Source organism: Natator depressus, chromosome 21 (genome assembly GCF_965152275.1).
Source record: "Natator depressus isolate rNatDep1 chromosome 21, rNatDep2.hap1, whole genome shotgun sequence".
Taxonomy (NCBI): domain Eukaryota; kingdom Metazoa; phylum Chordata; order Testudines; family Cheloniidae; genus Natator; species Natator depressus.
Window position 1 is genome coordinate 16,982,828 of NC_134254.1, and position 12,766 is coordinate 16,995,593.

At 46.5% G+C, this 12,766-nt stretch overlaps 1 protein-coding gene across 1 annotated transcript in view; it reads left to right on the forward strand.

Moving 5' to 3' along the window:
• CPNE5 (copine 5) overlaps positions 1–9,980 on the forward strand; it is a 200,023-nt gene extending 190,043 nt beyond the window's left edge. The window contains exons 20-21 of the mRNA XM_074936000.1: positions 8,573–8,646; positions 9,589–9,980. Coding sequence (XP_074792101.1) covers positions 8,573–8,646; positions 9,589–9,777 — 263 coding nt within the window. The 3' untranslated portion in view covers positions 9,778–9,980. The remainder of the gene's footprint in view (positions 1–8,572; positions 8,647–9,588) is intronic.
• Positions 9,981–12,766: the final 2,786 nt, after the last annotated feature.

Sequence of the window (12,766 nt, forward strand, 5' to 3'; positions counted from 1 at the left end):
AGTTTAACTCCCGCAGTACAAATCTTCTTCCCTGTCAGCACTGGAGGTTCACCATGGATCAGACTTATTTCAGATCCTGGGTCCAGCAGCATTGTGATTTTCCAGCCATCAATGCCCCCAGACACATAGTAAGAGGTGACTCTTTACATCAGCTACTCGTTTCCCTGGGTGTGGCTTCCCTTTGCTTGGGCAATTCCACCTCCAATGGCCTTTGCCGCCACATCACCTGAAAATGTCATCTGGCTAGGGGTCCACTCAGGAAACTGTCTCTCTCATTGCACCGATGGGACGCCTGCGAATAGCTTGCATCTGGGATTCCTCCCATGTTTTTGCCACTTCCCTAGCCCTTGAAGAGCTGCAAAGGAGTCATCTTCGGGTAGGGTGACCAGACGTCCCGATTTTATAGGGACAGTCCCCATTCTGGGGTCTTTTTCTCATACAGGCTCCTATTACGCCCCACCCCCGTCCCGATTTTTCACATTTGCTGTCTCATCACCCTACCTTCGGGGTGGGAATTAACAGCTGCTACCTTTAAGAAAACCCCAATATCTGCTTCCAAGTTTGTAGCTCTAGGTGTAATCAGGTCCAGAATCCAGTCTGGTATCTTCCTGCACCAGCAGGTTAGGAAGTTCTGCACGGGGAAGCTGCTGGTAAAGTGCTTTGCCATCCCCAGCCACAAACACTGCTCGGCATTGTGCTGCTTTCTCATCAACCCACTCATTCACAGAGAGCAGCCGCTCAGTCTGTCACGGGCTCGCAGATCCTGGCCTCGTCTGCACGACCAGGACATTTCTTCTCGGGCAAAAGTGCTTTTGCCATCTTGCTGCTCCTGCCACTATGGTAGCACTTGCTTGTCGAATCACAATGATTTATGGGGTCATCCCAAGTACCAGCTCCAGCACACACAGGCAGGGCTGAACTTCCTTCTAAGGCTCCCCGCTGCCCCCCAGCTCAGATCGACAACATCATGACAGACTAGACAACAGCTTAATGATAAGATAAAGATACAGCACCAGTTACTGGGTGCTGTCTGCACTGATTGTTGCTGTTGCCTAGGGGAGAGGCAAAAAGGACAGTGGCAGCAACAGTGAGGTTGTACTGAGCCTGGCTACTGCACGTTCAGCAGATGGTGGTGGGCAGGAATGGGACATCTCCACCCAGCTTGCCTGTTCGTGTGGATGTTCCTCATCTGGGGTCAGGCCGCAACTGGTCTGTTGCTCCCCTTCCCTCCCAACTATTGGCTCTGCACCGGAACTGCTCTCACGGGCAGTGCCGGGAGCCAGCAGCTGCTCCCGTCAGTGAGGATACCCCAAAATGTAGAGTAGTCTCGTGTCAGGGCGCACCACCCGACGCAGGACCATAGCACCTCCATAATGGATCAGAACAGAGTCTGTCTAGTTCAGGTTCCTGTCTCTGACAGTAGCCAGCACTGCATCAGAAGTAATGGAATAACCTGTCCTTAGGGGAGTTTGTTTCCTAACCCTTCTCAGTTCAAGGTTGACTTATGCTGTGACACATGAGGATTTATATCAGGACCATCTAGATTCAGTGGTCTCAGAGAGCGATCAAAGTTAGAATGGTTTCCCAACTACACAGAACTTTCATAAATCTAGTATTTCATGGATCAATAATTAGAACATTTGCAACATATGCTTTGTATAACTACTGTATAACCTGGCTAGGCTGACTGAGCTCCAAACACTGGGGTACTTCTATTTTAATTCACAGAAAGATATCATTTCAATCTTGGAGTGATGTGTTTACAGCCTGGGATATAGTCCAATAAATTAAAATGTTCATCAACCCAGAGTTGTGTTCAATGTTAAACCCTTTGTGGGTTGGAAGGTTAACTTCACAGTAAAAATGTGTGTCTAGAAAACCAAATAAAGTTTCAGAGTAGCAGCCGTGTTAGTCCGTATCCGCAAAAAGAACAGGAGGACTTGTGGCACCTTAGAGACTAACAAATTTATTTGAGCATAAGCTTTCGTGAGCTACAGCTCACTTCATCGGAGGAATGCAGATGAAGTGAGCTGTAGCTCACGAAAGCTTATGCTTAAATAAATTTGTTAGTCTCTAAGGTGCCACAAGTACTCCTGTTCTTTTTGCAAAAAAGTTTGAGATTTAATTTCAACTAAAAAATTGGATTTCTTCAATTTCTTATGCAAAATATATCACATGCCACTTTCTATAGATTCCTGCCATCAGTTATACAACCATTAGGCAATACGTGGAAATATAAACTAATGTGGCCATTAGAAATAATAAACTAATAAGCTAATGTTGCCATTAGAAGATTTTGTTAAGAAGGTCAATAATAAAGAATGTCTTGCAAACAATATATACCAGGCTTCACTGTATGCCATACTGACTGATAGGAGAGGAAAAAGCTATGTAGGTAGCTAAAGGGATTGGTAGGAAATATGGCAGAACATCAAAATGATAGTCAGTTAATTATCTCTATGATTTTTCCAGAACAATCTGTTTAATGGATTTGCCTGGAAAGCACAGCCTTTATATAAAGCAGGCTGAGCTAGCCACAACACTGGAAATGATGCCAGGCGTCAGCTAAACTACCCCAAATCACAAAAATGCAGGAGTATTATATGCCAAGGTCTTTCCCTAGTTCTAAATACAGAACTCTTCCCCTTGCCAAAAGTTCATACACTGAAATTAACAGATGAACTCAATCATTCAGTGAACAATAAAAAGCATAAGGACGTGTGTCATAAATATAAAGGGAAGGGTAAACCCCTTTAAAATCCCTCCTGGCCAGAGGAAAAATCCTCTCACCTGTAAAGGGTAAAGAAGGTAGGATAACCTCGCTGGCACCTGACCAAAATGACCAATGAGGAGACAAGATACTTTCAAAAGCTGGGGGGAGGGAAAAACAAAGCCTCTTTGTCTGGCTGTGTGATGCTTTTGCCGGGGACAGAACAGGAATGGAGTCTTTGAACTTAGTAAATAATCTAGCTAGATATGCGTTAGATTCTGATTCCTTTAAATGGCTGAAAAAATAAGCTGTGCTGAATGGAATGGATATTCCTGCTTTTTGTGTCTTTTTGTAACTTAAGGTTTTGCCTAGAGGGATTCTCTATGTTTTGAATCTAATTACCCTGTAAGGTATTTACCATCCTGATTTTACAGAGGTGATTCTTTTTATTTTTTCTTCTATTAAAATTCTTCTTTTAAGAACCTGATTGCTTTTTCATTGTTCTTAAGATCCAAGGGTTTGGGTATGTGTTCACCTATGCAAATTGGTGAGGATTTTTATCAAGCCTTCCCCAGGAAAGGGGGTGTAACGTTTGGGAGGATTTGGGGGGGAAAGACGTTTCCAAATGGGCTCTTTCCCAATTATATACTTGTTAGACGTTTGGTGGTGGCAGCGATAAAGTCCAAGGGCAAATGGTAAAATAGTTTGTGCCTTGGGGAAGTTTTAAGCTAAGCTGCTAAAAATAAGCTTAGGAGGTTTTCATGAAGGTCCTCACATCTGTACCCTAGAGTTCAGAGTGGGGAAGGAACCTTGACAATGCATCTAATTAGCAGCAAAATATACTCAGAAAAAGAATTCCACCAGTCCTCCAATTTACTCCGAAAGGTTGAAAGCACAGCCATGAGGAACAAATGTCTGTATATCAGCAACAAAATGGAGACAAATGCACCCAAATTTGGTGTCACATAGTTGCAGTAATGCAGCTGTGATATAACATGTCTCATACGTGCTGTCATTATGTTTGCAGTCACATTTGTGACTACTATCCACTTGTCCTGTGATTATGCACTGACCCTTCCCTGTGTTGAAATTTGAAAAGAAAACAATAGCTAAAGGCATTAAGCAGTACACTAGTATGTTTGCATTCCTCTGTTCTATGGACAGTACTATCGATTGCTGTATTCATTTAAGAGTTGTGTTCCTTGCATTTTTATTTGTTGCTCCATTAGTTAGAAAAATGAATAAGGAATTTTTTAACAAAAGAAAAAATGTGAGTGCAAACCACTGCTGAGCTCCTGAGTCTGCAGATTGAAACAAGAAAAGGAGTTCTTGTGGCACCTTAGAGACTAACCAATTTATTTGAGCATAAGCTTTCGTGAGCTACAGCTCACTTCATTGGATGCATCCGATGAAGTGAGCTGTAGCTCACGAAAGCTTATGATCACATAAATTGGTTAGTCTCTAAGGTGCCACAAGTACTCCTTTTCTTTTTGCGAATACAGACTAACACGGCTGCTATTCTGAAACCTGTCAGCTTGAAACAATAGCTCTTCTTGTTTGGTTCCCAGCTGTTAGCTCCACAGTGATGATGGGGCTGGCTGAACAAAGACTGTCCCCCCGTTTCTGTCTTGTATCAGCTTCATTCATCTTTAACCCTTTCCGTTCTATGTCATTCTTCACCATGTCTATCCTGTGCATCCTTGGTTTTCCTCTATTTCTAGTTCCTTGCACTCTGATACGATCACCATGTATGGTATCCTTCCAGGTCCATTCTTGACACATGTCCAGACCATCGCAGTCATCTTTCTTGAAGCTTCGGAAACAGCGGTATTTCTTGCCCTCTTCATTTGCCTTTTTCTTATCTCTTCATTTTTTATTTTCTGCGGTCTTGAATTCACAGTATTCCCCTCAGCCACTTCATCTCTGCAGTCAAAGTCTTTCGTTCATCGATTTTCCTCATCCTCCAACATTGTGACTTGTGCAGCCATGTTGGCATGACACCTGTATCATATACACTGATTTTTGGTTTTATCGAAATGGCATTAGCCTTCCAGATCTGGCAGAAGTTTCTGAAGACAGTAGTGGCTAGTCTGATTCTTCTTTTGATGTCCTCTTCCAGTTCTCCAGGGTATGCACATTTTCCCATCTATTCTAGTTCTTAGTCTCCGAGTTTGATCTTTACCTTTTCCTCTTGTCTCCCAATTGCTGCCATTTTTGTCTTCCCATGCTGGTATTCAATCTGAATGCTTTCCCAGGCTACCTGGTGAGTTATAATCTGTAAATCTGCCTTGGTCAATGCTGTGAGGTCAATATTGTCTGTGAATTTAAGGCTACGCACTGTCCTACCACATAATATGACTCCTTCCGTTTCATCTCTTGGTGCTACAGTCATTACTGCTTCCAGTACCAAGTTGAACAAATCGGGTGATAGTGCGCATCCTTGTCTCACTCCGATGGTCATCCTGAACCATTCCATCAACTTCTTGTCTACTTTCACTGCACTCATTGACTTGCTGTAGATGTTTTCTATCAGCTTGATCAGTTTTTTGGAGATGCCATACATTCTCGTAACTTTCCAGAAAACTTTCTGCCAAATGCTATCAAAAGCCTGTTTGAAGTCTATACGGTAACAGGTGCACTTGTGTTCTATGGACTTCTCCAGTATCTGTCATATCACAAATAGCTGATCTATGGTACTTCATTCCAGTCTAATATCTCTGCCAGTGCTGCTTCCATGTACCTTTTCCTTCTCCTCTACAACAGCTTGGTGAATGCTTTTCCAGCACCCTCAATAAGCCGATTCCTCGGTAGTTCTTGCACTTACTCGTATATCCTTGTTTATAGGTTGGTACTGTTATTACTTTCCCCCATTCACACGGCACTTGCTCTTCTCTGTAAATCTTGTTGAGCAGCTTGTGCATTGCCTTGACCTTGTATTCCTGCTTGCAGCAGCTTTGGGGTTACAGGTTTCAGAGTAGCAGCCGTGTTAGTCTGTATCTGTAAAAAGAAAAGGAGGACTTGTGGCACCTTAGAGACTAACAAATTTATCTGAGCATGAGCTTTCATGAGCTACAGCTCACTTCATCGGATGCATTCAGTGGAAAATACAGGGGGGAGATTTATATACACAGAGAACATGAAACAACGGGTGTGACCATACACACTGTAAGGAGAGTGATCAGGTAAGGTGAGCTATTACCAGCAGAGCCGGGGGAGGGGAGGGAACCTTTTGTAGTGATAATCAAGGTGGGCCATTTCCAGCAGTTGACAAGAACTTCTGAGGATCAGCGGGGGAGAGGGTGAGGGAAATAAACATGGGGAAATAGTTTTACTTTGTGTAATGACCCATCCACTCCCAGTCTTTATTCAAGTCTAAGTTAATTGTATCCAGTTTGCAAATTAATTCCAATTCAGCAGTCTCTCGTTGGAGTCTGTTTCTGAAGTTTTTTTGTTGAAGAATTGCCACTTTTAGGTCTGTAATCGAGTGACCAGAGAGATTGAAGTGTTCTCCGACTGGTTTATGAATGTTATAATTCCTGATGTCTGATTTGTGTCCATTTATTCTTTTACGTAGAGACTGTCCGGTTTGGCCAATGTACATGGCAGAGGGGCATTGCTGGCACATGATGGCATATATCACATTGGTGGATGTGCAAGTGAACGAGCCTCTGATAGTGTGGCTGATGTGATTAGGCCCTATGATGGTATCCCCTGAATAGATATGTAGACACAGTTGGCAACGGGCTTTGTTGCAAGGTTAGATTCCTGGATTAGTGTTTTTGTTGTGTGGTGTGTGGTTGCTGGTGAGTATTTGCTTCAGGTTGAGGGGCTGTCTGTAAGCAAGGACTGTCACTTCCCAGTGCCTTTTTCTTATTCCATCTTTCTCCTGAGATCTTTACTACTTCTTCTAAGAATTCCGACATCTGCTCTCCCTCATTTGTGCTGGGAAGCTTCTCCAGGACCATTTCATCTACTGTCACCATCTACACATTGTAGAGCTCTTCAAAATATTCCGTCTCTTGCTCATTCATTGCTTGTTCATCCTCAGTTATTTGTTTGTGTTTGTCTTTCACCGCCGACATCTTCAGCTCCTAGGTCCCACTCAGTTCTTTTATCTTATGCTACAACCCATGTCACATATTCTTCTACACCTTTACATTGTGTGGTTCTCAGGTCATTCCTTTGCTTTTTGTTTCAGCTCTCTGCCAGTCTGTTGTACTCGGCTCTTCGACTTTTGTCCTCCTTTTTATTTCCGTTTCCTGTGCTTGTCTCTTGGCTGCAGCACTTCATCTGTTATCCACCTCACTTGCTTCGGTTTGGCCTTGTAGCCAACACTTGTTCAGCCGTTCTTATAACCCCATTTTTTTACACTGTTCCATGTCACTTCCATGTCTAGTTCTTCTTTCACCAGAGATGTGGTATTCTTCTGCTAAGCTTCGTTGTATTATTTCCTGATATCTGGTTCTTTTAATTTGTCCATGTCATAGATCTCAGTTCTTGGCACTTTTGCCCTCTGCCTCAATCTCATTGATGCCAGCACTAACCTCTGATCTGATCTGATCTGATATCAGCTGCAAACAACCCCCACGACAACGCACTTGATTTCCGTCTGCGACTCCCAAGTACAAAGTCTGTCATGTTCTTCGTTTGCCCATCAGCTGATATCCATGTCCACTTCGTCGGAGGCTTTCTTTTTTTAAATGGCCTGTTCGTTAGAGCAGGTTGTTGGTTAAGCAGAAATTTAGTTGTTTTGCTCCTCTTTCACTTTTGAAAAAATAGCTCTGAGAGGTGTGACCTGCCCGCTTTTCAACTCAGTTGCATGTTAACTCAGAAACTTAACGATGACAATGACAGTGTCATCATTAGCTGTTTCTTTGTTGACCATTTTATCAGAAACATACACCTAATTTGCTTATCCCACAACCCCAAAATAAATAACACAGAGGCTGCTGTGCTGGTTGCATTGCTCATTGTAATATTTCATTTAATAAAAACTTTTATTCAATAACTTTTTTAAAATGTAGCTGAAGCTGCTGCAGCATGTATAGAATTTCTATGGTAGAATCCAGGGGGTTTGCCACAGAATTTAGGTCCCACTCCCTGCAGGGTACAGCAGAGCCTTGTTCAATCTTATTTAATGTAACTGCTGATGTTCTAATTACTCCCAGAAGCGATGATCCTTTTTTGAAGTCTTCTAAACTCATGGCCACAAAGATATCTTGTGGCATTGAGTTCCATAGGTTGATTGGATGTTGTGTTGGAAAAACATTTCTGTTTATCCGTTTAAAATATGCTGCCTATCCAGCTATTTGAATATCCCCTTGCTCTGTATTTTGAGAAAGGGTAAACGGGAGCTCCTGATTTACCTTCTCTATATGATTTATTATTTGGTATCATTATTATTTATTATTTCTTTCCTAATCATGTCCTTTTTATACATCTCCTCTTTAAAGGACACAGTCCACATCTTTTCAGCCTCTCCTCATACAATAGCCTTTTCCAGCCTCTAATCAGTTTCACCATCCATTTCAGAACCCCTTCTCTTTCTGTTGGATCATTGCTGGAGATGGGGTGGCCAGAACTGGATATAATATCCCCGATGAGTGTGTCCCATTGGCTTGTTTAAGGGCATTATAACATTATTTTCTCTCATGCTTTAAACACCCTAACTCTTTTTTAAATGTCCTCTGCCACTGTACTGCCCATTCCCCTAGCTCAGTCAGCACTGTTCATCATTGGTAAATATATTCATCAGCCCCAGTCTAGGCCTCGTCTCTACTGAAATACCCTGGGGTTCCTTCCCAGCATGTCACTGACTGCACTGCACTGACCGCCCTTCTGCTCTCCCCTCCCCCATCGCAGCCATGGTGGAGCTGGACGGCGATGACATCAGAATCTCGTCGCGAGGGAAGATCGCTGAGCGAGACATTGTCCAGGTAAAATTTGCAACACTTTCCTAGCTCAGCGCTTTCCTTCCCCTTCATGTCAAAAACCATCCCGGAGCCTTCCCTGCCTCCCCAGCGGGCCCCGGGTTCAGGCAGGTTCAGGTTTCCCATTCCAAGGGCAGGCCTGTCCTAGGGCAGCAGGAGTTTTCTGAACCATGACAGTGTTTGAGATCAGACACGTGGCTGGCGCACTTCACACAGCCTGCCTTGGCCGTCGATAATATGAGATGACTGGGGAAGGATTTCAGCCAGCCCCCCTTGCCTGGGAAGCCTGCCCCTCCTCTGGCTGGGTCCCTACCCAGTTAACCCTGTGCGGGTTCGGTCTGCTCAGTCTGTCCCTGAGCCTGGGGCACTGGGTCCGTATGTGGCCTCTCTGGCCACAGTGATTGCAGCCCATGTCCCATTGGTCCCCTCGGGCCAGTCAGTTGGCCCTGACGCTGGATGTTCCCCTTGGGAAGGGGTTCTCCATATTTCTCTAGAGAAGGGTGAAACAATTATCAAGCACCAAAAAAAAAAACCCACAAAAAAACCCCCATGTTTCAGCTACGTATTGGCTTGGAGAGGAAAAAACCCCTAGACCCTCATTTCCAAACCAGGCCTCGGTGTGCTTCTCTAATCTGTACGTGCTAGAACTAATGCTTCCTGGCTCCCCCTTCTCATAATCTTTCCTTTCCAAAACCATCAAATCCACTCATCCAGCGTGGCTCTAACGTCACACCACACTGTAGCCATCAACCCGCTACACTTCCATAGGACATGTGCAAAGCAGGCTGGCTGGTGGAAACATAGGACAGCCCTAAGAAGACCAGGTAGGCCATCTGGCCCCCCACATCCGATGTGTTGCTGACGGTCTGCATAGGAGCAGTGTCCCCCATCTCCATTTGAAAATCTCTCCACTCTTCGTATGTCTGACACGCTTTCCTTCTCTCCCAGTTTGTTCCGTTCCGGGATTACATCGACCGCACAGGGAACCACGTCCTGAGCATGGCCCGCTTGGCCAAAGATGTCCTGGCTGAGATCCCGGACCAGTTCATTTCTTACATGAAGGGACGTGGCATCAAGCCCAACCCAGCACCCCCTGCGTACACCCCGACCTGCCCGACCCTTCAGACGCAGATCTGACGAGCAGGAGGGAAGAGGAGCGAGGGAAAAAAACCCAAGGTGTCTTGTGTCCGCTGTTTACTCTCTCTCTAGCTGGATACCAAGGCAGCCAGAGCTTCCAGTGAGATTCCTCCATGGACTGTTTCTCCACACGTGGCTGTAGGCAGATGGACAGTGAAGCTGTTGAGTGTCAGTGGAAGGATTTGTGGGACTAGACACAAAGGACGTGCGGGGTGGGGTGGGGGAAGTTTTTAAAAGGACAAGCACAGCAGCTGACACGCTTCCTCTCTGGGGGGGATGGAGGGAAAAGAGGGGGATGGGTTATGTGAGCTGTCACCCCAGCAGACAGTGGAGTGGAGTTCCACGTCACCTGTTTCCCTCGGGGTTCTCGGCAGATCAGCTGTTCCGCCAAGTCCCCCAGCCTCTTTCTACTCCTCCCCTTTCCAAACGATTTTGAGTATTTTATAGCCCACGTACAGTCTACCTGCTGTCTCCAGTCTGCTGACATGTCTCCTCATCTCCTTGCTGTTTGCTGGCTTGGCTAATATATCAGTTTGGCAGACTTTAGGTTGGCTTCAGACATCAGGTATCTATGCTGTTTTCTCTGCTGTTGTTCTGGCTGCACCGTTGTTCTGAGTTACTAACGCTCCATCTCCTATCAATCCGATTTGGCAAAGATCCACACAAGGCTTTTTTTTTTTTTGCCTTTTGCCTATAACCACATCCCACTTTTTAAGCCCTGTGTTAGATCTGTGCAGGGAGCCCTTCCCATACCGTTCTGGACCTTTTGACATTGAAGACGCATTGTCGTGCGTCACTGAAATGCACTGACTGCTCGGGGAGGAAGCATTAGTTTGACCTTTAGTACATATGCATTTCGTGGCTGCTCCCAGCACCAAAACTAAAGCAGAACCTCATCACCCATGGTAGACTGACGCTCTAGCTCACAAGTTATACGTCCATTCAAGCCTGGCAAATTCTGCTCCTGGGGCTAAGTGAAACTGTAACTCCCAGGGTGACAGGGTGACACTTTGGTACGGTTTGAACATCCCTCCTTCTTTTGCCACTTTTTATAATGCGGGCTGCAGGACTGTTGGCCACTACGAAAAGCTCTAACAAGGCTAGGGAGCAAAGTAGGTGAATGTAGCCCTAAAACATCAGCGAGATCATCTCAGCCGGTCCCTAGACATTCTGCTGCCCTTGGTGCCGCTCAGTGGGGCTGCCTTTTTAAAAAACAAGTTTGGTTACGTGTTTCTGGCTCCTGGTGAGACCAAGGCTGACGCACGAGCCCTGTGTCTGATGGAAATGGGGTGGCTAGGAGACCTCTGTATAATCAAACACCATGGATTTCCTGATTCTCCAGCTCCAGACCTTGTGTAACAGTAGCCGGGTAATGGGCTAGGTAATTACCCTGTGTGACTGCCCTGTGGATTCCCCTCCCTCCCCACAGTTAGCAATGGCCCAGGGATTGATTAACAGAATGGAGCTCTAAGCGCTTTGTGTATTTTAGGAGATTCCTGCCATGAGACACAGATTCCAGGATACAAACTCCCAAGAGGGCCAGGGGGGAAATGGAGCCCTAATTAAAGGTAGACGCAACCCAGCAACTCTGTTTTAGCACTCAGGGTCCAGCAGCCCCATCACACCGCTCTCATCTGCATGAGATGAAGAACAAGGACAGGATCCAATCCAGGCGTATAGCTGCATAGCACTGGAGTGGGAGGAGACATAAGGAGCCAGTCATCTATCCCAGTGGGCACATGTCACCAGGAGCAGTTAGACCCAGCTCCCCAAAAGGGACTTCGAACCTTGCAGTGCCAAGTGTCACAGCCCCAGACAGTCACAGGAACAACCCGGACATCCGCAATGCCTGGCTCAGGTGCCCTGGCTCCTTTACAATGAATGGGGAGAGATCGGGGCCTTAGACTGGGACTTAGACTGCCAGCATGCTGGGCAGGGAGCCGCCTGAGCCTGCGGGAGAAGCTGAGGAGAGGGGTGTGTGCTAAGCCCCTGGAGTTTGGCGTCTAAGTCCGGGGTTCAGGGAGCCCCCTGTCTCTGCTTGTGTCACCAACCAGGGCAAGACAGGTGTTCAGCTGCCTAAGTCACGTGTGGGGCTGGTCTGCTAGGGGAGCTCACAAGACCTGGGAGGGAGAAGGGGGAACTCTCAAAACCTTTAACCTGACCCAGGATGGGAGAGCCCCCAGCTCATGCCCCCCCCCGCAGCCTGATGAGGAGAAGGGTGATGCCCTAGCATTGCTCAGTCACCTCCAGAATTCAGCGTGGGGTTTGGGGGTGAATGGGAAAAAGCTGAAGCTGGCGAGTGGCTCTGTTGCTCTGAGAGTGCCTGGCCTCCTCGGAGTCGCTTGCCTGATGGAGGGGATCTTTGACCATGAACTTACTGAGCTCCATAGTCCCAGACCAGGGGCGGGGTCATGGCCATGTCACCTACCCACAACCCCCTTTGCACCCGCAGCATGCAACGGTCCTTTGTCCAAGTGCCACTCAAACTCAGAAGCCCCAAAGAGCACTCAGAGGGCGGCGTGGAGAGCGGGGAGAGCAGGCAGTGCCTGGCCAGGCGGCTCTGTACTCGTTACTGTCCATGTGTTGCTAGCAGGCGCCATCGACCCTGCAGTGCCACGCCCCGTTCTGTACCAGTGTAGACATTGGGTGATGCATGCCAGTGCAGTCCTGTGCCCAGTTCTGTGACGTGCCGCGTGTCCGAGCTGTCCTCCCACCCTGCGCTGCGTCAGTGTGGCTAGCAGACGGTGCACAGGAGGCATGGACACGGGCTGTGAAATCACAGCTCTCAGATCAGGCAGACGCCCTGTGCCCGTGAGGGTGGCTAGCCAGTGCTGCGGAAGGAACATGAGTCTTCCAAGATTGGTGTGTACGTTTCCATGGGAAGGGGGCCATTGTTCAGTCTATGCTCCAATCCGACTTTTCTTTACAAGCTACAGGAGGTGTCTCCACGGTCTGAGAATTAGCAAACACCCTGCATGTTACTAGGGAA